The following is a 27,249-nucleotide window of genomic DNA, read 5'->3' as shown; positions in this document are numbered from 1 at the left end:
GACATATGTGTTTAATACTTACATCTACATGACATCTGTATTTAATATTCGCAACCACATGACATCTGTATTTAATACTTACAACCACATGACATCTGTATTTAATATTCGCAACCATATGACAGCTGTATTTAATACTTACAACCACACTACATTAGTGTTTAATACTTACAACCACATGATATCTGTATTCAATGTTTACAACTACATGACATCTGTGTTTAATATTCACAACCACACTACATCTGTGTTTAATATTCACAACTACATGACAGTACATATTCCCGACATCAGCAGACAAATAATGAACATTTGGCAAAAACTAGTAACAAAATATGACATTCCAGTTAATACCAAATTTATTCAAAAACCAGGCACAAAACTGAGGTCTATACTATGTAAAAACTACACTGACAAACACCACACCAACATTATTTACAAAATACAATGTGATAACTGCCACGACTTCTATATTGGAGAAACAAGTAGAAAAATGAAAACCAGATTCAAAGAACATAAAAAGTCACCTTCACACGTTTTCGAACACTGCAAGTCAAATAAACACAACATAACCATAGAAAACACTCAAATACTAAATAAAGAAACAAACATAAACAAACGCAAAATTAAAGAAGCCTTACTTATACAACAACTAAAACCAAAATTAAACCAATATAAAGGAACGCCTTTATACCTATATTAATATAATAAAATAAATAAAATTATATATTCAAACATCTAATACCGCCCTCTACATTCCGACACTCAGTTACACAACCCCTTTCAAACATGTGGTCAGCTTCTGGTCAGTTACCTCTTTCTTTGTGAACCTGACGATGACCGAAGAAGGTCGAAACGTTGTTCGCTCTTCTATGTAAAATATTTTCTCAACCCAAACGAGCCGTTTTTGCATATATATTTCTCTACAAGTGGGTTTCTCGACATCACTGACCTATATTCTCGACATCACTGAGTTGCGCATATAATAAATATTTTGTACGAAACAATTTCCCATGAGTTTGCTGCTGCACGTTTTGACAACTTAAACTAAATAATCAGGTTTGTTCAGATAAAGGATTAATACGTAGTTTTATCTTTGTTTGTCCTGAAGGATCATTTGACAAACATCCGTCTGACAGAGATATCTTACAACAGTATTTATATGTTTATCACTGTTTGTCCTCTGAGCGGCTGTTGCGTAGTAAGAAACAAAACAAGGATATTCTAAACACCATCAACAGCGACACATTCTGTTCTACACATCCATGGATGTATTAGTTTCAAAGTGTTGTCTGTACATAATGTTATTTATAAGATAAAGTAATGGTTTTCCAACTGGTCTAGATGTATCTGCCACTTACGTAAACCACTAACTTATTATAGAACATTATTAACACTCCTACGAAAAGTGGGGCCTAATAGGCCCCAGAGCAACTTGAAAGGTTATTAATATTAGGCTAATAATTTTGCATTTAAATGAAATTGCCTTTTAAATCCATTAATGAATGGATTAACGAGATTCCCACTGTCCCTATCTACTATCTAGTGAAACCACAGCTAGGGGAACGGGCTTGGAGAAATCAGGACTAGAAACGTCTCTTCGTAGGAGTGTTAATTACTGTCATGTGATACCTACTTACATGGACACTGGTACCCACTTATGTGTACACCGACTTACATGTACATTGGTACCTACTTACGCTTACACCAGTATCTACTTACGTGGACACTGTGGAGGATCATTCTTGAAATAAATGTGATCTGGACAGCGAACCAAAGCCACTTGACCAGCCATTGTATCTGGCCAACACTGCCAACCGTCCCAAGTTCGTGGACAGTGGTTTTCATCTGTTGGAAGAACCAAAACACAAGAACAACAAATTTACAATCTTAGAGATTTCGCGTAGGTATCTATACCGTACAGTATATATGTCTATACCGTACAGTATAAAGTATATATGTCTATACCGTACAGTATACAGTATATATGTCTATACCGTACAGTTCTTCAGCTTATAAAAGAAATCGTGTTCTATTTAAAACTAAAGAAACAAAGAATTCAAATTTAACTTTCGTTAAATCCTGACAAAAGTAACACTGTCAAAACTGAAAGTGTGGTCAGTAAGTTGGATCCGGAATATGTACCTGCTATATCCTATTCAATATATCTTAATGTTATATTAGATCTGGGATGTACGTGTTTTGGTCATATGTAAATGTAGAACGTATAATTTTTGGTCATATTACATCCGGAATATATATCTTGTTGGTCGTGTTACATCCGGGGTACATATATTTTGGTCATATTGGATCTTTAGCTAATGGCTATCATTTCAGTAATCACGTGAAACACTGTGGAAGGACATTAAAAGATATGTGTTGAAATCGGATAACAGAAAACACACTAACACTTTCACTACCTCTTCCTATAAAGCCACTTGACTACCCCAAGGATTACACCATGTTTTAAGCATATACATATAAAGTTCTCAAAGCTTATAGAAAACGTTTAGTGAGGTAATAACAAATACTGTAATAATACGTTATAAATAAATAGTGTGAAAGACAGTTGTTTAAGTTCACAATCCGGATAAAGCACGGATACCTCTGTTTATATATAAGGTGTAATTGGACTTACCCGAGTGACGTCGCGAGGTAGTTAACATTGTGTGACAGCATTCCATAGCGGCTTTACAGCAAGACATCCACAAGTTAGCGTAAAAACTGGACTTAAATGTACTGAAGATTGGATGAGAGGGTTTATTTGGTCTTGGATACATGAAGACTTTATTTACAGGATCTTGGAGCTGGCCAAGAGTTCCCAGGTAACTGTGTTATCACGGTTCCAAATAAAGAAAAAAGAACATATCCAGTTATATCACTAAGACACTGAGAGTCACAGTTAAAGAGATGAAATACAGATAGAATTATAGCGAGCTAAATATAGAGATAGAAGGATAGAAGTGAGTAGTTAGAAGTGTAGAAAGCTTTGTCAATTTATAATAACAAAAAACAACAAAGAAACAGAAGAACAAACGAAAAGATATATTGAGATCACAGTATTTAGTATTAAAAAACAATTAACAGCGTTTAATAAAACATAATAAGAATAATTTACAAGTTCAGTCTAACAAAATACAGCGTTTATTATTTTGATCAATTTTTTACTTTCTGAAGGAAAAACAACAACTCAGTTTATTATAAATAACACACAAACAAGAAAGAACAACAAACTTTTAATACATTGTATAACTTCGTGACAAATGTAAGCACAGATTTACGATTTGGTTACCTTATTATCTGTTTATAAGCCTACGTTTCAATTGAAATCTGTCTATCCATCTTAAGCTACCTGATGTGTTTTAAAGAATATTTCATCACATACGTTTTGTTACAAAATTGTCTGATTTTAGTACATGGTGGTATGCGTTTTCTTACATGGTGGTATGGGTTTTTGTTACATAATTGTCTGATCTTGTTACATGGTGGTATGCGTTTTGTTACATAATTGTCCTGTTTTAGTACATGGTGGTATGGGTTTTTGTTACATAATTGTCTGATTTTGTTATATGGTGGTATGCGTTTTGTTACATAATTGTCTGATTTTAGTACATGGTGGTATGGGTTTTTGTTACATAATTGTCTGATTTATTACATGGTGGTATGGGTTTTTGTTGCATAATTGTCTGATTTTGTTACATGGTGGTATGCGTTTTGTTACATAATTGTCTGATTTTAGTACATGGTGGTATGGGTTTTTGTTACGTAATTGTCTGATTTTTTAGTACATGGTGGTATGGGTTTTTGTTACATAATTGTCTGATTTTAGTACATGGTGGTATGGGTTTTTGTTACATAATTGTCTGATTTTAGTACATGGTGGTATGGGTTTTTGTTACATAATTGTTTGATTTTAGTACATGGTGGTATGCGTTTTGTTACATAATTGTCCGAATTTTGTTACATGTTGGTATGCGTTTTGTTACATAATTGTCCGAATTTTGTTACATGGTGGTATGGGTTTTTGTTACATAATTGTCCGAATTTTGTTACATGGTGGTATGGGATTTTGCTATATAATTGTCTGATTTTAGTACATGGTGGTATGGGTTTTTGTTACATAATTGTTTGATTTTAGTACATGGTGGTATGCGTTTTGTTACATAATTGTCCGAATTTTGTTACATGTTGGTATGCGTTTTGTTACATAATTGTCCGAATTTTGTTACATGGTGGTATGGGTTTTTGTTACATAATTGTCTGAATTTTGTTACATGGTGGTATGGGTTTTTGCTATATAATTGTCTGATTTTAGTACATGGTGGTATGGGTTTTTGTTACATAATTGTCTGATTTTAGTACATGGTGGTAGGGGTTTTTGTTACATAATTGTCTGATTTTAGTACATGGTGGTATGGGTTTTTGTTACATAATTATCTGATTTTAGTACATGGTGGTATGGGTTTTTGTTACATAATTGTCTGAATTTTGTTACATGGTGGTATGGGTTTTTGCTATATAATTGTCTGATTTTATTTACATGGTGGTATGGGTTTTGTTACATAATTGTCTGATTTTAGTACATGGTGGTAGGGGTTTTGTTACATAATTGTCTGATTTTAAGTACATGGTGGTATGGGTTTTTGTTACATAATTGTCTGATTTTAGTACATGGTGGTATGGGTTTTTGTTACATAATTGTTTGATTTTAGTACATGGTGGTATGCGTTTTGTTACATAATTGTCCGAATTTTGTTACATGTTGGTATGCGTTTTGTTACATAATTGTCCGAATTTTGTTACATGGTGGTATGGGTTTTTGTTACATAATTGTCCGAATTTTGTTACATGGTGGTATGGGATTTTGCTATATAATTGTCTGATTTTAGTACATGGTGGTATGGGTTTTTGTTACATAATTGTTTGATTTTAGTACATGGTGGTATGCGTTTTGTTACATAATTGTCCGAATTTTGTTACATGTTGGTATGCGTTTTGTTACATAATTGTCCGAATTTTGTTACATGGTGGTATGGGTTTTTGCTACATAATTGTCTGAATTTTGTTACATGGTGGTATGGGTTTTTGCTATATAATTGTCTGATTTTAGTACATGGTGGTATGGGTTTTTGTTACATAATTGTCTGATTTTAGTACATGGTGGTAGGGGTTTTTGTTACATAATTGTCTGATTTTAGTACATGGTGGTATGGGTTTTTGTTACATAATTGTCTGATTTTAGTACATGGTGGTATGGGTTTTTGTTACATAATTGTTTGATTTTAGTACATGGTGGTATGCGTTTTGTTACATAATTGTCCGAATTTTGTTACATGTTGGTATGCGTTTTGTTACATAATTGTCCGAATTTTGTTACATGGTGGTATGGGTTTTTGTTACATAATTGTCCGAATTTTGTTACATGGTGGTATGGGATTTTCCTGCATAATTGTCTGAACTGTATTACATGGTGGATTGGTGTTTGTTACGTCACATAATTATTTGTGTTTTGTGATATAATGGGAGTTTGTATGTTTTTATTTCACAATTCACTCCATGTTACTATATTTATCATGAACATGAAAAATTTCTTGTAAAGAAATGTCTTTATTTCTTACCTTCTGCATAAAACACATAAAAATTTCCAGAATGTTTAAGGCTGAATATGCCAGTATCAGCGCACTAGATTAATATTAACCAAAAAATGAAACTGACCGAAAAGCTGTTTTCTTGTGAGTAAAGGCCCATGCCGGCATATAGTGGTAACAGCGGGAGCACGTGTCGTCATGGTAATGAGATAAGGTAAGATAAGTTCCTTGATCTCTCTCGGTTCGACAATAAAAAGAACCATGGTCAGTAATATTAGTGACATTGTTGTTTGTCTGACCGTTGATGACCTGGAAAAGCTAAAAGGTCACACAAAAATAAATGGTTTTCTCTTACGTATGTAAAACTATTCTTTAATAAATACAATAAAGAAATAAGAACAGCTTTTGAAATCAACTTGTAAATTCGTACAATACAATATATTAACATAAAATAAGTCCTGTAAATAATATATCATATCATACTAACATAAAATAAGTCCTGTAAATAATATATCATATCATACTAACATAAAATAAGTCCTGTAAATAATATATCATATCATTCTAACATAAAATAAGTCCTGTAAATAATATATTATGTCATATGAACATAAAATAAGTTTGTTAAACAATATATCATGTCATATCAACATAAAATAAGTCCTGTAAATAATATGTCATGTCACATGAATGTAAAATAAGTTCTATAAATAATATATCATATCATATTAATATGAAATGCAACCTATAAAGTGATAGTACTTATTATATTGACATAAAACATGTACTGTGTATTAGATGTACAGGACTCTTTAAATTTAATACAAACATATCATTTAGACGGTTTAAGTACAGCAGAAGAGTTACAATTAGTTATTTTTAAAAGCAATGGTTCATCGCAGCCGTGTTTATGTAACTAGTTACGAATCATACTTTGTGTAGCTCAGATATTGCGAATAGCGGTTGTACGATTATTGCGTTAAGTTACTAGAACTTTCTAGCTTTTTATAATTGTCTTAGTTGAGTATTATTGTATTATAATATATCATAGTGTGTGGAACGTTATAGGCATCTGTAAGGCTAAAATGCGCGTGATTGTGAGTTAAGTCATAAAGATCGATTTTTAAAGTAAAATTATCACAATCTTTGTTGCAATAACAGAGTAAAGGAAAAATAGTTTGTCTTTTCAATTACGTTCTAAAGTAACTGAAGCAGCTCGTGTGTTCTTTGACTAAAAAGAGGCTATTATTTAAAACTCTGGATACAGTTGTGTAACGAACATTTGTATATACGTTTGAATTTGTTTTAAGATATTATTTTAAAATAAATGGAAAATGTTCTATTTGTTTCTTATTGAAATTTATCGCCAACAAATCACAGACACCTACTATAAAGAATCCGACACAAATATATATATATATATCTATAGGATTACACTGTAAAATAACGCTACAAATCATGTTGACATAAAATATGACCTGTGAAGTGGTACTACTTATTATATTAACATGAGATACGTCCACTGAAATGTCACTACTTATTATATTAACATGAGATACGTCCACTGAAATGTCACTACTTATTATATTAACATGAGATACGTCCACTGAAATGTCACTACTTATTATATTAACATAAGATACGTTCGCTGAAGTGTCACTACTTATTATATTAACATAAGATACGTTCACTGAAATGTCACTACTTATTATATTAACATAAGATACGTCCACTGAAGTGTCACTACTTATTATATTAACATAAGATACGTCCACTGAAGTGTCACTACTTATTATATTAACATAAGATACGTTCGCTGAAGTGTCACTACTTATTATATTAACATAAGATACGTTCACTGAAATGTCACTACTTATTATATTAACATAAGATACGTCCACTGAAGTGTCACTACTTATTATATTAACATAAGATACGTCCACTGAAGTGTCACTACTTATTATATTAACATAAGATACGTTCACTGAAATGTCACTACTTATTATATTAACATAAGATACGTCCACTGAAGTGTCACTACTTATTATATTAACATAAGATACGTCCACTGAAGTGTCACTACTTATTATATTAACATAAGATACGTCCACTGCAATGTCACTACTTATTATATTAACATAAGATACGTTCACTGAAATGTCACTACTTATTATATTAACATAAGATACGTCCACTGAAGTGTCACTACTTATTATATTAACATAAGATACGTTCACTGAAATGTCACTACTTATTATATTAACATAAGATACGTCCACTGAAATGTCACTACTTATTATATTAACATAAGATACGTCCACTGAAGTGTCACTACTTATTATATTAACATAAGATACGTTCACTGAAATGTCACTACTTATTATATTAACATAAGATACGTCCACTGAAATGTCACTACTTATTATATTAACATAAGATACGTCCACTGAAGTGTCACTACTTATTATATTAACATAAGATACGTCCACTGAAATGTCACTACTTATTATATTAACATAAGATACGTCAACTGAAATGTCACTACTTATTATATTAACATAAGATACGTCCAATGAAGTGTCACTACTTATTATATTAACATAAGATACGTCCACTGAAGTGTCACTACTTATTATATTAACATAAGATACGTTCACTGAAATGTCACTACTTATTATATTAACATAAGATACGTCCACTGAAGTGTCACTACTTATTATATTAACATAAGATACGTCCACTGAAATGTCACTACTTATTATATTAACATAATATACGTCCACTGAAGTGTCACTACTTATTATATTAACATAAGATACGTCCACTGAAGTGTCACTACTTATTATATTAACATAAGATACGTCCACTGAAGTGTCACTACTTATTATATTAACATAAGATACGTCAACTGAAGTGTCACTACTTATTATATTAACATAAGATACGTCAACTGAAGTGTCACTACTTATTATATTAACATAAGATACGTCCAATGAAGTGTCACTACTTATTATATTAACATAAGATACGTCCACTGCAGTGTCACTACTTATTATATTAATATAAGATACGTCCACTGAAGTGTCACTACTTATTATATTAACATAAGATACGTCCACTGAAATGTCACTACTTATTATATTAACATAAGATACGTCCACTGTCACTACTTATTATATTAACATAAAACGTAACCACTGATAGTGTCACTACTTATTATATTAACATAAGATACGTCCACTGAAATGTCACTACTTATTATATTAACATAAGATACGTCCACTGAAATGTCACTACTTATTATATTAACATAAGATACGTCCACTGAAATGTCACTACTTATTATATTAACATAAGATACGTCCACTGAAATGTCACTACTTATTATATTAACATAAGATACGTCCACTGAAGTGTCACTACTTATTATATTAACATAAGATACGTCCACTGAAATGTCACTACTTATTATATTAACATAAGATACGTCCACTGAAATGTCACTACTTATTATATTAACATAAGATACGTCCACTGAAGTGTCACTACTTATTATATTAACATAAGATACGTCCACTGAAATGTCACTACTTATTATATTAACATAAGATACGTCCACTGAAGTGTCACTACTTATTATATTAACATAAGACGTCCACTGAAATGTCACTACTTATTATATTAACATAAGATACTGAAATGTCACTACTTATTATATTAACATAAGATACGTCCACTGAAATGTCACTACTTATTATATTAACATAAGATACGTCCACTGAAGTGTCACTACTTATTATATTAACATAAGATACGTCCACTGAAATGTCACTACTTATTATATTAACATAAGATACGTCCACTGAAGTGTCACTACTTATTATATTAACATAAGATACGTCCACTGAAATGTCACTACTTATTATATTAACATAAGATACGTCCACTGAAATGTCACTACTTATTATATTAACATAAGATGTCACTGAAGTGTACTACTTATTATATTAACATAAGATACGTCAACTGAAGTGTCACTACTTATTATATTAACATAAGATACGTCCACTGAAGTGTCACTACTTATTATATTAACATAAGATACGTCCACTGAAGTGTCACTACTTATTATATTAACATAAGATACGTCCACTGAAGTGTCACTACTTATTATATTAACATAAGATACGTCCACTGAAGTGTCACTACTTATTATATTAACATAAGATACGTCCACTGAAGTGTCACTACTTATTATATTAACATAAGATACGTCCACTGAAGTGTCACTACTTATTATATTAACATAAGATACGTCCACTGAAGTGTCACTACTTATTATATTAACATAAGATACGTCCACTGAAGTGTCACTACTTATTATATTAACATAAGATACGTCCACTGAAATGTCACTACTTATTATATTAACATAAGATACGTCCACTGCAGTGTCACTACTTATTATATTAACATAAGATACGTCCACTGAAATGTCACTACTTATTATATTAACATAAGATACGTCCACTAAAGTGTCACTACTTATTATATTAATATAACAAATTATTGAGACACAGTTTGGGTTTTTCAACCATCAGTATAGTAACCCTCGCTGTAACTCATGTGTTACAAAACTTCCACTTTTGTTAACACCTTTGTTCTCTTCTTCTTCGAATAAGTGAAAAAAAGGAAATAATCTTCCCTTCAATCGATTTATCTCTTATTTTGTACACAGTTGGATTATATGTTCAGCAACTTTAGTTTTATTAGCTTAAGTATTTTTGGTGATATGGGAAAAAATAAGTAAACATTATATTTAAGTTTCGTAAATTTTTGCACTCGCTTGGAGAATAATCTGGCAAATGGTTTGTTTTGAATTTTGCGCAAAGCTACACGAGGGCTACCTGTGCTAACCGTCCCTAATTTAACACTGTAAGGCTATAGAGGGAAGGCAGCTAGTCATTCAATTCTAAATTTAAATTTCTGGACATATGAAATCGTAATACGTAGCGTAATAAACCTGAGACTCGTTCGGGATTAATTATATTACCTAACAACCTGGAATATAAATAAGAACAACAAACATTTTATCTTAAGGCTAAAGAAAATAGTTTGTCACAAATATTTTTAATGTATTTCGATCACGATTCCGTTACAACCATTATAGTTTACATCATTATATCTGGTTATATGAGGAATAAACCTTATTATTATAAGAAGTGACGTCGTAATAACAGTTTTGATTGTTACAAATGCAGCCAACGTTTAGGAGATTTATTACAGTGAATAGTACGTGTAACAATGTAAGACTAGAGGGAGGGCAGCTAGTCATCACCACCCACCGCCAACTCTTTTACCAACGAATAGTGGGATTGACCGTCACATTATAACGCCCCAACGGTTGAAAGTGCGAGAATGTTTGGCGTGACGGGGATGCGAACTCGCGAACCTCAGATTCCGAGTCGAACGCCTTCACCCACCTGACCATGGCGGTCCTGGACAGTTCCGAGATTTTAACCACGTATTAGAATATTCTCATACATAAACAGTTTTGTAAAAATCGGAAGCGAATCGCAAACATTTTCACACGTCAGACTTTAAACTAATAAAAACCTTTCGTGATACGTGACGGCCTTCGCTTCTAACACACAGCTAGAATATTTCATAATAAGTACTTTATAAAACTATAGAAGGTACGGAATGTCGATCGAAAAACAACTTGACTGAGAAAAGGTGCGGACAAAAGTAAAGCAATATATTAATTAACGTTTATTGAAATAGTGAAGAAACTCACGTGCGATTATAATGTCTCTAAATTTAATAGACATTTGATGCTAGTCGTCCCAATCTATATCTGAGTAACAGACACGTGTCCTTTAAAAACGCCCGGCATGGCCAGGTAGAAAAGGCACTCGACTCCTAATCTGAGGGTCGCGGGTTCTAATCTCCGTCACACCAAACATGCTTGACCTTTCGGCCGTGGGGGCGTTATAATGTGACGCTCAATCCCACTACTCGTTATTAAAAGAGTTGCCTAAGCGTTGGCGATGGGTGGTGATGACTAGCTGCCTTTCCTCTAGTCTTACACTGCAAAATTAGGGACGGCTAGCGCAGACAGGCCTCGTGTAGCTTTGCGCGAAAGAAACCGAACCTTTGTAATCAGTTTTACTTAATGTACAACAACAGGAAAAAGCTACAGCTAATCTAAACCAGCATAGTTGTGAAAAAGGGTGACAGAAAGATGTCAAATGAAAGTTTAGTAATAAACTATTATGTTAGATACACATAAGTGTTTCATTTCAATTTTTAATATGAACGTTATCATTTAGATTGTCTATATAGAGTGAGTGTTAAAATTAGTTATTTTTAGAGGCGATATTTCATCTCAAGTCTGTTTACGTAACTGTTCCTCAATCATTCGTTGGATAGCTCAATTGTTGTGATTTGACGTCATGATACTTTAAACCGTGTGCATTTTTCTTATTGCTTTATAACTAGTGATGTGTGGAATACTCGAGACTGACGTCATGTTACTATGTATATATACACATACGCGTAGAAAAATGACTTCGATATAAAATATTGACAGTGTTAGTGAGAGATATAGTAAAATAAACCTAGACTATGTGTTTGTAGGTTTAACCTGAATAGCGTATACTGACTTAAAAAAATGAAATGAACACAGTCTATTTATAATAACAGAATAGAGGATAATGATCTGTCTTGTTGATTGTATTCTGAAGTAACTGTGTGGACTTTGATTAAAAGAAACGGTTATTTAAAGCTCTATACAACAATGATAAACGTCAGTGTAACTGAAACAGCTTGTATGGACGTTGACGAAAAACATGCAGTTATTTAAAGCTCTGGATACAACTGTGGTTACCACCCGTGTGCGAACATTTGTATATATATTTGAGTTGTTATATTATATTGTTCGAAAAGAAGTGGAGTGTGTGCTATTCATTTATTATTTGAATTAATCGCCAACAAGTCACGGTCACCTACTGTAAACACTCCTGCCTACACATACGTATAAAAATTGACAACTAATGACTTTTTATGCAAACTATTGAGACAAAGCATTCGAAATTTTATAAAACTTATAAATTATGCATATCTGTTTGAAAATCACATGGATTACTCTTTTATGTTTAGCCACGACAAAAAACAGTCGCCCATGTGATTTCTTGTAGGGGATATGAACACTTTACAAATTTTATAAATTTTTGAATACTTAGTTACAATTTTTCTCATATCTGCTGTAAACTTTGCTTTTACATCTTTCTGTCGCAATTTTTATTTAACCCCATTTTTTCACAGCGATATATTTAGTAGATACTACCTATAAAACAAGTCCTGTGAAATGACACTACTTGTTATATTAACAAAAAATATGTCCTATAACATGGTACTAATTATTAGACTAACATAAAATAAACCTTGTGAAGTAATGTTAGTAATTATAATAAAGTAAAATAATAATTTTGTAACACAATGAAGAAAGTAAATATTTTTTTTCTCTTTATAAAAGGCACTTCGAAGATAGCTTGAAGCGAATTTCTTGTAAACATCTTTGAACATAAAGCAGGCTATATCTGATGTGAAATTAAATATTTTCAACGTTTTACTGTTACTGACAGCAGAGATTACACGTCTTATCAAACAAAGTGGTGTATTTTGTGTGATACGAACTGAGTTTACTAAGTTAATTTAGATATTTACTTTGTCAGATAGTTAGATAAGAAACAGATAAAGCAGAACTTAAAGTTGACACAACAGCACATTATCCATCGTAAATGCTTCTGACATACAATCGTGAAAGAAATGTTTAAAAAGTACTTGTTCTCTGGGAACACACTACAGCCTGGATACCATATAGTAAGAGAACCATATTATATCGCTTATCTAAGTCATTTTATATCCACGTTAACTATACGTTTAATTCTGTTCTTTTAAGAACGATAGGTTGGAAATTTGAATAAGATGGTGAAGATCGTGTGTTGTGAAAAGATTGGTAGTTTTATTATGGTGAAAACAACCCAAACAAAGATTGGTAGTTTTATTATGGTGAAAACAATCCCAAACAAAGATTGGTAGTCTTATTCTGGCAAAAAACAATCCCAAACAAAGATTGGTAGTCTTATTATGGCAAAAAACAATCCCAAACAAAGATTGGTAGTTTTATTATGGTGAAAACAATCCCAAACAAAGATTGGTAGTTTTATTATGGTGAAAACAATCCCAAACAAAGATTGGTAGTTTTATTATGGTGAAAACAATCCCAAACAAAGATTGGTAGTTTTATTATGGTGAACACAATCCCAAACAAAGATTGGTAGTCTTATTATGGCAAAAACAATCCTAAACAAAGATTAGCAGTTTTATTATGGTGAAAACAATCCCAAACAAAGATTGGTAGTTTTATTATGGTGAAAACAATCCCAAACAAAGATTGGTAGTTTTATTATGGTGAAAACAATCCCAAACAAAGATTGGTAGTCTTATTATGGGAAAAACAATCCTAAACAAAGATTAGTAGTTTTATTATGGTGAAAACAATCCCAAACAAAGATTAGTAGTTTTATTATGGTGAAAGCAATCCCAAACAAAGATTGGTAGTTTTACTATGGTGAAAACAATCCCAAACAAATAATGGTAATTCTAATTTGTTGTAAACAATCCCAAACAAAAAATGATAATTTTATTTTGGTGAAAACAATCGAAAAGAAAGAATGGTAATCTTAATTTGTTCAAAACAATTCCAAATAAATAATGGTGGTTTTAATTTAAGCAAAACAATTCTAAACAAAGAATGGTAGTTTTACTTTGGTCAAAACAGTCCTAAACAAAGAATGGTAGTTTTACTTTGGTCAAAACAACCCTAAAGAAAGAATGGTAGAGTTACTTTGGTCAAAACAATCCTAAACAAAGAATGGTAGTTTTACTTTGGTCAAAACAATCCTAAACAAAGAATGGTAGTTTTACTTTGGTCAAAACAATCCTAAACAAAGAATGGTAGTTTTACTTTGGTCAAAACAATCCTAAACAAAGAATGGTAGTTTTACTTTGGTCAAAACAACCCTAAAGAAAGAATGGTAGAGTTACTTTGGTCAAAACAATCCTAAACAAAGAATGGTAGTTTTACTTTGGTCAAAACAATCGTAAACAAAGAATGGTAGTTTTACGTTGGTCAAAACATATACTAAAGAAAGAATGGTAGTTTTACTTTGGTCAAAATAACCCCAAGGAAAGAATGATAGTTTTGCCTTGATTAAACAAACACCAAAGAGGGAATGGACGACCAGGCCAATGACATCTTTGGACATTGCAAAAACAGGTATTTGGAAGCGGTTTTTTTATAAATATTGGTTATTGTTGTTTTTTCGTAGTGCAGAGTTACACAATGGGCTATCTTCACTCTCTTTATTGTGTGCAGGAAATTGTACTTCCGAATTTTTTGTTGTAAGTTCTTAAACGTACCACTGACCCAGAAGAGAATGGCCCCTACAGAGTAACCAATTTAGATTATCTGAAAAGAGCTATTATGGAAGAATTGAACTACACCAAGCAACAGCTTACAGTTTTCATATTTGATGTATCTTCTTCGGCCCAGCCTTTTTAAATGAAAGGTTTGTTTGTTTGTTTTGAATTTCGCTCAAAGCTACTTAAGAGCTATCTGCGCTATCCGTCCCTAATTTAGTAGTGTAAGACAAGAGGGAAGGCAACTAGACATCACCATCCACTGCCAACTGTTGGGCTACTCTTTTACCAATGAATAGTGGGACTGACCGTCACATTATAACGCTCCCATGGCTGAAAGAGCGAGCATGTTTGGTGCGACGGGGATTCGAACCCGCGACCCTCAGAGTACGAGTCGAACGCCTTAACCCACCCGATCATCCCGGGCCAGTAAGCAGTACCTTACAACCTATGACTGTTATTCTTATAACGCACCTACAGTTTAAATTGCGTAAACCATATAGCATTGCTCAGATTTGAAGTCAGTTTATCAAAACCGATATTCGAAGCTCCATCACAAGTTCAACCCGTAGAAAGTGGTAACTAATTTTTAAACTAAATAAATAATAATAAAAATAAACAAATAAAGGCGAATCAACTTTTTATTTGTAAAACAAATAAAACGAACGGTGACCGGGTATTTTCACTGCAGACGTGAATACAACAACAACTTATTAACAACACAGGTCTGCGATGGTTTTTATCGTCTTAAGAGATATTTACATATTTTACAGTAATTTTCTCTACGCTGAATCCGAAAACGGTATCCATTTTTCACTTTCACGTACACATTTTTCACACAACGTCATATGTACGCTCTCATACGTGAATAATTTTCACTGAAATCGGCTCACATTTTGTTATGTTTAAAACATTGCCAACCATTGACTGTAGATTTCTCTACACCAATCGCGACGTGATAGTCTTATGGATCGTTTTACAACCTAACAAAAACACACCACTAGTATATAAACGGTTGACAGGCCACATTTCTTGATACTATTTCTTTGTGTGTGAACTTTGACATTATTGTTTTCTTTTCAATATCATTTAGTCGTCGCTATGGCAACATGAGTTATGTTATATTTACAGTAAAATTATTATGAATTAGATCTATGCAACTCATTTCTTCGTGATTTGTAAAGAAAAAATCCTTACACGAAAAAAATGAATATTATTTTCGAAATCAGAGAAAATGACTTATGAAAAATCTGTTACTAAAACCATAGCAACTTTGATAAACTTTAAATTCGCAGGCCTGTCTTATTAATAACCGATTACCGGCGAGTTCAATTATAAATAAATAAATAGCATATTTATAGACAGATCCCTCAAACAAGACAATAGAAACAAAAATAAATTACTGAAAAGTAAGAACAGAAAAAAAGAGATACATGTAAAGAGATAGGATAATTCATTAACATCTGAGTAATTCAGTTGTTTCAGATGCAATTTTAAACACTAGTATAATGAATTATTAAGCTTAACTTATTTGCATATGAAATTGAGTTATAGAGCACGTGGAGAATAGAACGTTCATTAGGGTGACAGGTAAAATATATATAATTAATATATCGCACCAATGAATACCTTTTTTCATGTAGCGTGTTATTAAACAAATACAATATGTAGTGAGATAGATAAAATACCACCCATTTTCAGTTAATCTACGTATAATATGACGTTTGTAATTTCTTTTATTCACTTCAAATAACCTCATAAAACATAAATACGAAATCCTGATAATACTTTGAAATAAAACTTACATTAAGGATGTATAGAGATCTTGGAAATTAAATAGGCTTAACAAACAAGAGCATAGGTAAGAAGATAAAATAGGCTTAACAAACAAGAGCATAGGTAAAAAGATAAAATAGGCTTAACAAACAAGAGCATAGGTAAGAAGATAAAATCGCAGTAAAACTGGATATAGCAGTAATTTCCATCAAAGCAACCAATAAGCTTTCAGTTACTTAGTGTATAATTCTTTTAATAACACTATATTTTCTTTTAAAAAATTCCAAGCACAGTTAGTTTTATTTACTTACCATGTCGTTTAGTCTAATCGCTTTTGAAGCACTTCATTCATAACATTATGTAACAAAATTTGTACTTTTTTTGTTCTTGGGCAGAAAGTGTTATTTCTCAATTGCTTATGCCTAAAGTAAATGGAAAGGACCTATATTTGTTTTCAAACTTTGCTTTTATGACTTGAGAGCGTTTAATGAAAACGTGATGGGAGACTGTATTTGGCGTCTGATACGTGAAAGTGATTTACATAACAGTCGCAAGTCTCGCAAAACTACTCACTACTAAAAATATTTTATTCATTTTTGTATAACTTTAGTATAAATACATGTAAATCTTGATTCATGTGTTGTTTTATTCAGACCTTATGTAAATGAAAATGTACAAATTTGCTCGTTTTTGCATAGAAAATAAGTTATTTTCTAAATTTCATTATCCTGGTCACAAAAGCAAAGTTTTGAGGTAATGATGGCCATTTTCTGCTCTTGTACAACATAAACAATTAAGAAATAAAACGTACTATCCAGGAACAAAATTTGTGTTACCTAGTGTAATAAATAACACCATAAGTATTGCTTTCCCTCAAAATGCACAATTTCATTTATAGAAAACTACTGCCCAATAGAAACAAGGCGTTTTCAATTAGCTATAGTATTTAAATTTTAATATCTGATATCCACACCAATAAAAAAAAATATTCTTACCAGAGCTGTAAAGAAAATCATCCAGTTTTCAGGAGAAGAAAGTAGGATAGTGTGTGGTCCAGGTGATATGATATTACACCGATAAAGGAGAGTATGTGATCCTATATCACATCTGAAGTGAGTAGGTACTTTATTTAACCTGAAACAACAACAACATAACCTGACCTGTGTAAAAAATACATCTTTCCAAACACATTAACAAATGTGTCAAACTTATAATTTGATAATATATATTGCATATTTAAAAATACAACTTGGTAATATACGTTGTATGATTAAAAATATAATTATAATTTGGTAATATGCGTTGTATGATTAAAAACTATAATTAATAATTTGTTAATAAAAGTTGCATGTTTAAATAATATATACTTCAAATAAAATACATTTCTAGTATTTACCGAGTACAAAATAGTATATTCTGTTTGATACTCCGTAAGAGCCATAAGAGATTACAATATGTAGCTTGTACAACTTTATAAGTAGATCATTACCATGTCTAGAATGAACCCAAACACAACGTTACATTCACAGAGTACTAGAACCACATATTTATCATTACCATGTCTAGAATGAACCCAAACACAACGTTACATTCACAGAGTACTATAACCACATATTTATCATTACCATGTCTAGAATGAACCCAAACACAACGTTACATTCATAGAGTACTATAACCACATATTTATCATTACCATGTCTAGAATGAACCCAAACACAACGTTACATTCACAGAGTACTATAACCACATATTTATCATTACCATGTCTAGAATGAACCCAAACACAACGTTACATTCACAGAGTACTATAACCACATATTTATCATTACCATGTCTAGAATGAACCCAAACACAACGTTACATTCATAGAGTACTATAACCACATATTTATCATTACCATGTCTAGAATGAACCCAAACACAACGTTACATTCATAGAGTACTATAACCAGATATTTATCATTACCATGTCTAGAATGAACCCAAACACAACGTTACATTCACAGTACTATAGCCACATATTTATCATTACCATGTCTAGAATGAACCCAAACACAACGTTACATTCACAGAGTACTAGAACCACATATTTATCATTACCATGTCTAGAATGAACCCAAACACAACGTTACATTCACAGAGTACTATAACCACATATTTATCATTACCATGTCTAGAATGAACCCAAACACAACGTTACATTCACAGAGTACTATAACCACATATTTATCATTACCATGTCTTGAATGAACCCAAAAACAACGTTACATTCACAGAGTACTATAACCACATATTTATCATTACCATGTCTAGAATGAACCCAAACACAACGTTACATTCACAGAGTACTATAACCAGATATTTATCATTACCATGTCTAGAATGAACCCAAACACAACGTTACATTCATAGAGTACTATAACCACATATTTATCATTACCATGTCTAGAATGAACCCAAACACAACGTTACATTCACAGAGTACTATAACCACATATTTATCATTACCATGTCTAGAATGAACCCAAACACAACGTTACATTCATAGAGTACTATAACCACATATTTATCATTACCATGTCTAGAATGAACCCAAACACAACGTTACATTCACAGAGTACTATAACCACATATTTATCATTACCATGTCTAGAATGAACCCAAACACAACGTTACATTCATAGAGTACTATAACCACATATTTATCATTACCATGTCTAGAAAGAACCCAAACACAACGTTACATTCATAGAGTACTATAACCACATATTTATCATTACCATGTCTAGAATGAACCCAAACACAACGTTACATTCACAGAGTACTATAACCACATATTTATCATTACCATGTCTAGAATGAACCCAAACACAACGTTACATTCATAGAGTACTATAACCACATATTTATCATTACCATGTCTAGAATGAACCCAAACACAACGTTACATTCACAGAGTACTATAACCACATATTTATCATTACCATGTCTAGAATGAACCCAAACACAACGTTACATTCATAGAGTACTATAACCACATATTTATCATTACCATGTCTAGAATGAACCCAAACACAACGTTACATTCATAGAGTACTATAACCACATATTTATCATTACCATGTCTAGAATGAACCCAAACACAACGTTACATTCACAGAGTACTATAACCACATATTTATCATTACCATGTCTAGAATGAACCCAAACACAACGTTACATTCATAGAGTACTATAACCACATATTTATCATTACCATGTCTAGAAAGAACCCAAACACAACGTTACATTCACAGAGTACTATAACCACATATTTATCATTACCATGTCTAGAATGAACCCAAACACAACGTTACATTCACAGAGTACTATAACCACATATTTATCATTACCATGTCTAGAATGAACCCAAACACAACGTTACATTCACAGAGTACTATAACCACATATTTATCATTACCATGTCTTGAATGAACCCAAACACAACGTTACATTCACAGAGTACTATAACCACATATTTATCATTACCATGTCTAGAATGAACCCAAACACAACGTTACATTCACAGAGTACTATAACCACATATTTATCATTACCATGTCTAGAATGAACCCAAACACAACGTTACATTCATAGAGTACTATAACCACATATTTATCATTACCATGTCTAGAATGAACCCAAACACAACGTTACATTCACAGAGTACTATAACCACATATTTATCATTACCATGTCTAGAATGAACCCAAACACAACGTTACATTCACAGAGTACTATAACCACATATTTATCATTACCATGTCTAGAATGAACCCAAACACAACGTTACATTCACAGAGTACTATAACCACATATTTATCATTACCATGTCTAGAATGAACCCAAACACAACGTTACATTCACAGAGTACTATAACCACATATTTATCATTACCATGTCTAGAATGAACCCAAATACAACGTTACATTCATAGAGTACTATAACCACATATTTATCATTACCATGTCTAGAAAGAACCCAAACACAACGTTACATTCATAGAGTACTATAACCACATATTTATCATTACCATGTCTAGAATGAACCCAAACACAACGTTACATTCACAGAGTACTATAACCACATATTTATCATTACCATGTCTAGAATGAACCCAAACACAACGTTACATTCACAGAGTACTATAACCACATATTTATCATTACCATGTCTAGAATGAACCCAAACACAACGTTACATTCACAGAGTACTATAACCACATATTTATCATTACCATGTCTAGAATGAACCCAAACACAACGTTACATTCACAGTACTATAACCACATATTTTAATTTGATTTGGTTTGTGGCATTTTGTGCGAAGAAAACTTTGACGCAGTTTTAAATATAATGTTTAATAGGCCATCTATGAAGACAAAAACCAACTACAAATGGTTAACTATCACTATATTTGTTTTTATATGTGAATTCATGGAGAAGTTTCTATTCATACATTTGTTTTCCAGCGAATTCCTAGCTATTTGAAGGTGTAGTAATGCCGTCACAAACAGACGAATAGAGGAAAATAGGTGCTGAAGAGAAACGTTCGGCGCTGTCAACGATTAAAGGAAGTTTATTATTTACTTTTATTTGGTTCTTGTTAAGCGCATTTCTACAAAATGGGCCATTTGTGCTCTGCTCACCAGGAGAGTTGAGAACTAATTATACTGCGTTATGTCTATAGACTTACCGCTGAGAATGGGTGGTTCAAGATAGCTTCTTCGATCAGAACTGAAAAGTAACATTTCAAGAGACTTCTGTTGGTCCTAAATATATTTACTAAGTAACTATGTAATCATAATCTTCAAAAACCAAAAATATTAATGAAATTAAAGAAGAAAAAAGAGATTATAATTTCATTTGAGATTTGTTTGTTTTTCAATTTCGCACAAAGCTACATGAGGGTTGTCTGCTCTATCCGTCCCTAATTTAGCAGTGTAAGACTAGAGGGAAGGCAGCTAGTCATCACCACCCACTGCCAACTCTTGGACTACTTTTTTACCAAAGAATAGTGGGATTGACAGTCACATTATAACGCCCCCACGGCTAAAAGGGCGAGCTTGTTTGGTGTGACACGGATTCGAACCCGCGATCCTCAGATTACGAGTAGAGTGCCTTAACCACCTGGCCATGCCGGTCCCCAGCATTGTAATTCTTAGGTTAGTACGACATGTAAGATAAATAGATGTATCTTATTGTTTAGTTAAAGAGACAGATTGCGCTAGATTATACACAAAAAATAACGCACACATACCGTCATAATCAATGAGTGAAATATTAAAAATGGTTAATACAGCAGTTAAAGAACTATTCATTAGTAAACAGTGATGTTACTAATATAATGATATGAAGCTATGTTATAATAGTAAACTGTTATAAAAATAGTAAATTTAAGTTGAGCTAAACCTAATGATGTTAAACGCTGTAGAGCCAACGGTCACTACATTTCGAAGACCAGTCCAGTGATCTTTATCGAAGCGAAACAACATTGAGAAATTACTATATCACTGGACTCTGATCTCAAACTTGATTTGAAGTAACGTCTTCACTTACAGAATGCAGGCTGTGGGAACGAAAGAGAACCCTCTAACCTAACAAAACAACAACAAACCAAAAACATTGTGAATGAAGGCAGACATATTTCTGGTAGAGTTAACATGCTGATAAACAAGTATTTGAAATGCCCAAAGGCTTATGAACTAAAATTTTATAGGTTTTGCAGCCAAACCTCGAAATCAATAACCAGTTTTGTGAACAAGACGGTTAAAAAAAGAAACAAGAAAGGAGAATCCTATTGGACATCATCTGTGTCAAGGTCCAATGGTAGTTTGATAATCTTATTGTCAGAAATGTTGTTAGTTCAGCAAACTTAAACGTTTAGATCATCCAACATGAACATATCCATGATTCGACCGACGCTCACTGATTCACTTATACATTTTCTGCCAGTTTTATCCCGACAACTTTGGATTACTGTAATCCTGTCATATCTATAGATTACTGTAATCCTGTCATATCTATAGATTACTGTAATCCTGTCTCTATGTGTAAGCTGATTTATGCTAATTTTATTCATCCTTACCATTTGTGGCAGGTGCTTGCGACAGTTGACATTGCGGTAGTGACCACAAGGTCATAATATTGGTCATTAAACTGAGTACGATCAATGACAGGAGAGGGACTTTCAAGGGAAGTAAAGCTACACAATGGGTTGTATGTGCTGTGCCTACCACGAATGTTGGAATTCGGTTTTCAGTCTTATATAGACTGAACCACTAGAGGAAGAGGATAGGGCAACACAAAACCTGGAACATCGCTCTTATGATATGTGACAAATTCTTAATACATTAACTGATGGAATGAACTGGAACAAATAGTCCAAACAGAGACGTGGACCGGCATGGCCAGGTGGGTTAAGGCGTGCGACTCGTAATCTGAGGGTCGCGGGTTCGCATCCCCGTCGCGCCAAACATGCTCGCCCTTTCAGCCGTGGGGGCGTTATAAAGTGACGGTCAATCCCACTATTCGTTGGTAAAAGCGTAGCCCAAGAGTTGGCGGTGGGTGGTGATGACTAGCTGCCTTCCCTCTAGTCTTACACTGCAAAATTAAAGACGGCTATCGCAGATAGCCCTCGAGTAGCTTTGCGCGAAATTCAAAAATAAACAAACCAAACAGAGACAAAAACACCATACACTTAGAGTCTTGGTAGGTTTAGAACGAACATTTGCGATTAAACAGAGTAGAAAAAACTAATTTTATTTGGATAACTTAACCTGTTCGCTCTAGTAAAGTTGATTAAAAAACTGAAATTATTTTTACTGCCTGAGAAGCAACTTTTGTGTCACAATTAAAATAAATATTGTCTCGATCGTACACACTAAAGCTTCATGAAATCAAGCAAGATAATATGTCTTATCTGTTACTGAACGTATTTCTCCAATGTGTTTCACTGCCAGTGGCTGAACGGTAAGTTTGAGGAATCAAACCCCTAAATTCCCGGTTTCATACTCGTGTTGGGCACAGCAAACCATTAGACGTAGCGACAAACAAGCGAACAAAAACCAATCTGTTTTAACTCACAAAAACATTTTCAAATTACTCATCAGGTTAAAAGCTGGAAGTAACCTGTCTTGGGTGAAAATGCATAATATAGAAACTAGTAAATATAATACAACAATTAGTGTATATTATATATAAATTCATGTATATAATAAAACAATTAGGATATATCGTATAGAAACTAGTGAATATGACAAAACAATTATCGTATATCATATAGAGACGAGTATATATTATACAACAGTTAGCATATATGATACAGAAACTAGTTTATGTGACACAACAATTAGCATATATGATACAGAAACTAGTTTATGTGATACGACAATTAGCATATATGATACAGAAACTAGTTTATGTGATACAACAATTAGCATATATGATACAGAAACTAGTTTATGTGATACAACAATTAGCATATATGATACAGAAACTAGTGTATGTGATACAACAATTAGCATATATGATACAGAAACTAGTTTATGTGATACAACAATTAGCATATATGATACAGAAACTAGTGTATGTGATACAACAATTACCATATATGATACAGAAACTAGTTTATGTGATACAACAATTAGCATATATGATACAGAAACTAGTTTATGTGATACAACAATTACCATATATGATACAGAAACTAGTTTATGTGATACAACAGTTAGCATATATGATGCAGAAACTAGTTTATGTGATACGACAATTAGCATATATGATACAGAAACTAGTTTATGTGATACAACAATTAGCATATATGATACAGAAACTAGTTTATGTGATACAACAATTAGCATATATGATACAGAAACTAGTTTATGTGATACAACAATTAGCATATATGACACAGAAACTAGTTTATGTGATACAACAATTAGCATATATGATACAGAAACTAATTTATGTGATACAACAATTAGCATATATGATACAGAAACTAGTTTATGTGATACAACAATTACCATATATGATACAGAAACTAGTTTATGTGATACAACAGTTAGCATATATGATACAGAAACTAGTTTATGTGATACAACAATTACCATATATGATACAGAAACTAGTTTATGTGATACAACAATTAGCATATATGATACAGAAACTAGTTTATGTGATACAACAATTAGCATATATGATACAGAAACTAGTTTATGTGATACAACAATTAGCATATATGATACAGAAACTAGTTTATGTGATACAACAATTAGCATATATGATACAGAAACTAGTTTATGTGATACAACAATTACCATATATGATACAGAAACTAGTTTATGTGATACAACAGTTAGCATATATGATGCAGAAACTAGTTTATGTGATACAACAATTAGCATATATGATACAGAAACTAGTTTATGTGATACAACAATTAGCATATATGATACAGAAACTAGTTTATGTGATACAACAATTAGCATATATGATACAGAAACTAGTTTATGTGATACAACAATTAGCATATATGATACAGAAACTAGTTTATGTGATACAACAATTAGCATATATGATACAGAAACTAGTTTATGTGATACAACAATTAGCATATATGATACAGAAACTAGTTTATGTGATACAACAGTTAGCATATATGATGCAGAAACTAGTTTATGTGATACAACAATTAGCATATATGATACAGAAACTAGTTTATGTGATACAACAGTTAGCATATATGATGCAGAAACTAGTTTATGTGATACAACAATTAGCATATATGATACAGAACCTAGTTTATGTGATACAACAATTAGTGTATATTATATATAAACTATTTTACCTGATAAATGAAACATTTTGTACCACATTACATATATAACAGTGTATATTATAATTGTTAGTTGAGGCATATCGAAATGATGAAAGGAAAATAAAACATTATTCAAGTAAGAATTAGAACATCTGATTACATAAGAACTTAGACAAATTGGCATTTGGTATTCCACGTGTGAATACCAAGTGGGTTGCGAGACATACCGCTCTTAGTAAACCGGTGAGAGAGGAACGATCTAACACATAAGCGCTCTGGATTAAGAAAAAAGCAAAATAATCAAGTGTTTGTTTATTAAAGCAGCTTCTGTTTACGTCTAAGATGTAAACAACAAGAAAAGTTAAACATCTAAGTAAACTTACTCTTTGTTATTTGTTGTTTCAGACACGGGAAAAGTATTCGCCTTTCTAGATGAATAAATCCAAAGTTTGATGCCTCGCGCAACTCACGTTTAGCAGTTTTAAAACTTTGTTTTAGCCGGTAGGTGGCCACCAGCAGAAAGCGCTAAAGATTAATCGATGAGTTTCTTTCAAGAAATGTCGGATCTCTCGCTCTTTTTACGACCTAGCACGTGAGAGTGTGACGTTGTCAAAATGGTGTTGCAGGGAAAGGAATAACCACGTCCGTGATGAAAATATTCTAATAGGTTTAATAGTTATGTAAGCGTGAATAAGAAAATATAAACATGTAACAAGAACGGGGGGTGTTTGTGTCTCTTATAGCAAAGTCACATCGAGCTATTTACTGTGTTCACCGATGGAAATTGTACACGCGCGCGTGTTTTCCTATAGCAAAGCCACATTGGGCTGTCTGCTGAGTCCACAGAGGGGAATCGAACCCCTGACTTGTAAATCCGTAGACTTACCGCTGTTCCAGGTTGGGAACACAACAGATTCTTTTCCTGTTCCTTTTTTTTTTAATTTCGCTTTATGATAGCTTATCTTAATTTTATCTTAATCGATGACAAGTCGACAAATTCAAAGAAAGGCCCGGCATAGCCAGGTGGTCAAGGCATTGGACTTGTAAGCCAAGGGTGCAGGTTCGAATTTCCGTCACATCAAACATGCTCGCTCTTTCAGCCGTGGGAACGTTATAATTGCTGTTAATCCCACTATTCGTTGGTAAAAGAGTAGTCCAAGACTTGGCGGTGGGTGGTGATGACTAGCTGCCTTCCCTCTGGTCTTACACTGCTGAATTAGGGACGGCTCGCGCAGATAGCCCTCGAGCAGCTTTGTGCAAAATTCAAAAACAAACCAAATCAGAGAAATAATTAAACTTTCGGTGAGAAATTGTTTCGTAGTACTAAAACAAAGAAATCACGAAAATAATTAGAATGAATGAGATGATGATTCATTGTTTGAGTGAAGAACTGTGAATCCAAGGGTCCCAGGTCTGCGTCCCGTCGTCTAAAATTCGTGCTCTGCATTTTGGTGTATATAAAGCGATTCGATAAGTGTGCATTAAGAGTTAGGGTTAAGCTATGTTAGCTAAATAAGTTTTCTGCGTACAGGCCTGACCGG

The 27,249-nt window shown here is 32.7% G+C and overlaps 1 protein-coding gene across 1 annotated transcript; it reads right to left on the bottom strand.

The window, feature by feature from the left end:
• Positions 1-1,714: 1,714 nt before the first annotated feature.
• LOC143235761 (uncharacterized) lies at positions 1,715-26,149 on the bottom strand. Its single transcript, XM_076473965.1, has 5 exons — positions 26,092-26,149; positions 17,846-17,984; positions 5,716-5,906; positions 2,639-2,829; positions 1,715-1,848 (listed from the first exon to the last, which is right to left on the bottom strand). Exons 2-5 carry the CDS (start codon positions 17,864-17,866, stop codon positions 1,715-1,717), a joined length of 537 nt encoding a protein of 178 aa, XP_076330080.1. The 5' UTR covers positions 17,867-17,984; positions 26,092-26,149.
• Positions 26,150-27,249: the final 1,100 nt, after the last annotated feature.

This window comes from Tachypleus tridentatus, chromosome 12, assembly GCF_004210375.1.
Source record: "Tachypleus tridentatus isolate NWPU-2018 chromosome 12, ASM421037v1, whole genome shotgun sequence".
NCBI lineage: Eukaryota > Metazoa > Arthropoda > Merostomata > Xiphosura > Limulidae > Tachypleus > Tachypleus tridentatus.
Note: the sequence above shows the minus strand (reverse complement) of the source record. Positions and strands in the feature narration are given on the sequence as shown.

What these genes read in the sequence shown, in the direction of transcription:
- LOC143235761 (XM_076473965.1), bottom strand. Translation starts at nt 17,866, where the DNA reads ATGATTTTCTTTACAGCTCTG. An exon ending in CACAAGAAAACAGCTTTTCG is followed by an intron (nt 2,830 to 5,715) that starts GTCAGTTTCATT and finishes GTGATAACACAG; the next exon opens with TTACCTGGGAACTCTTGGCC. An exon ending in TACCTCGCGACGTCACTCGG is followed by an intron (nt 1,849 to 2,638) that starts GTAAGTCCAATT and finishes TTCTTCCAACAG; the next exon opens with ATGAAAACCACTGTCCACGA.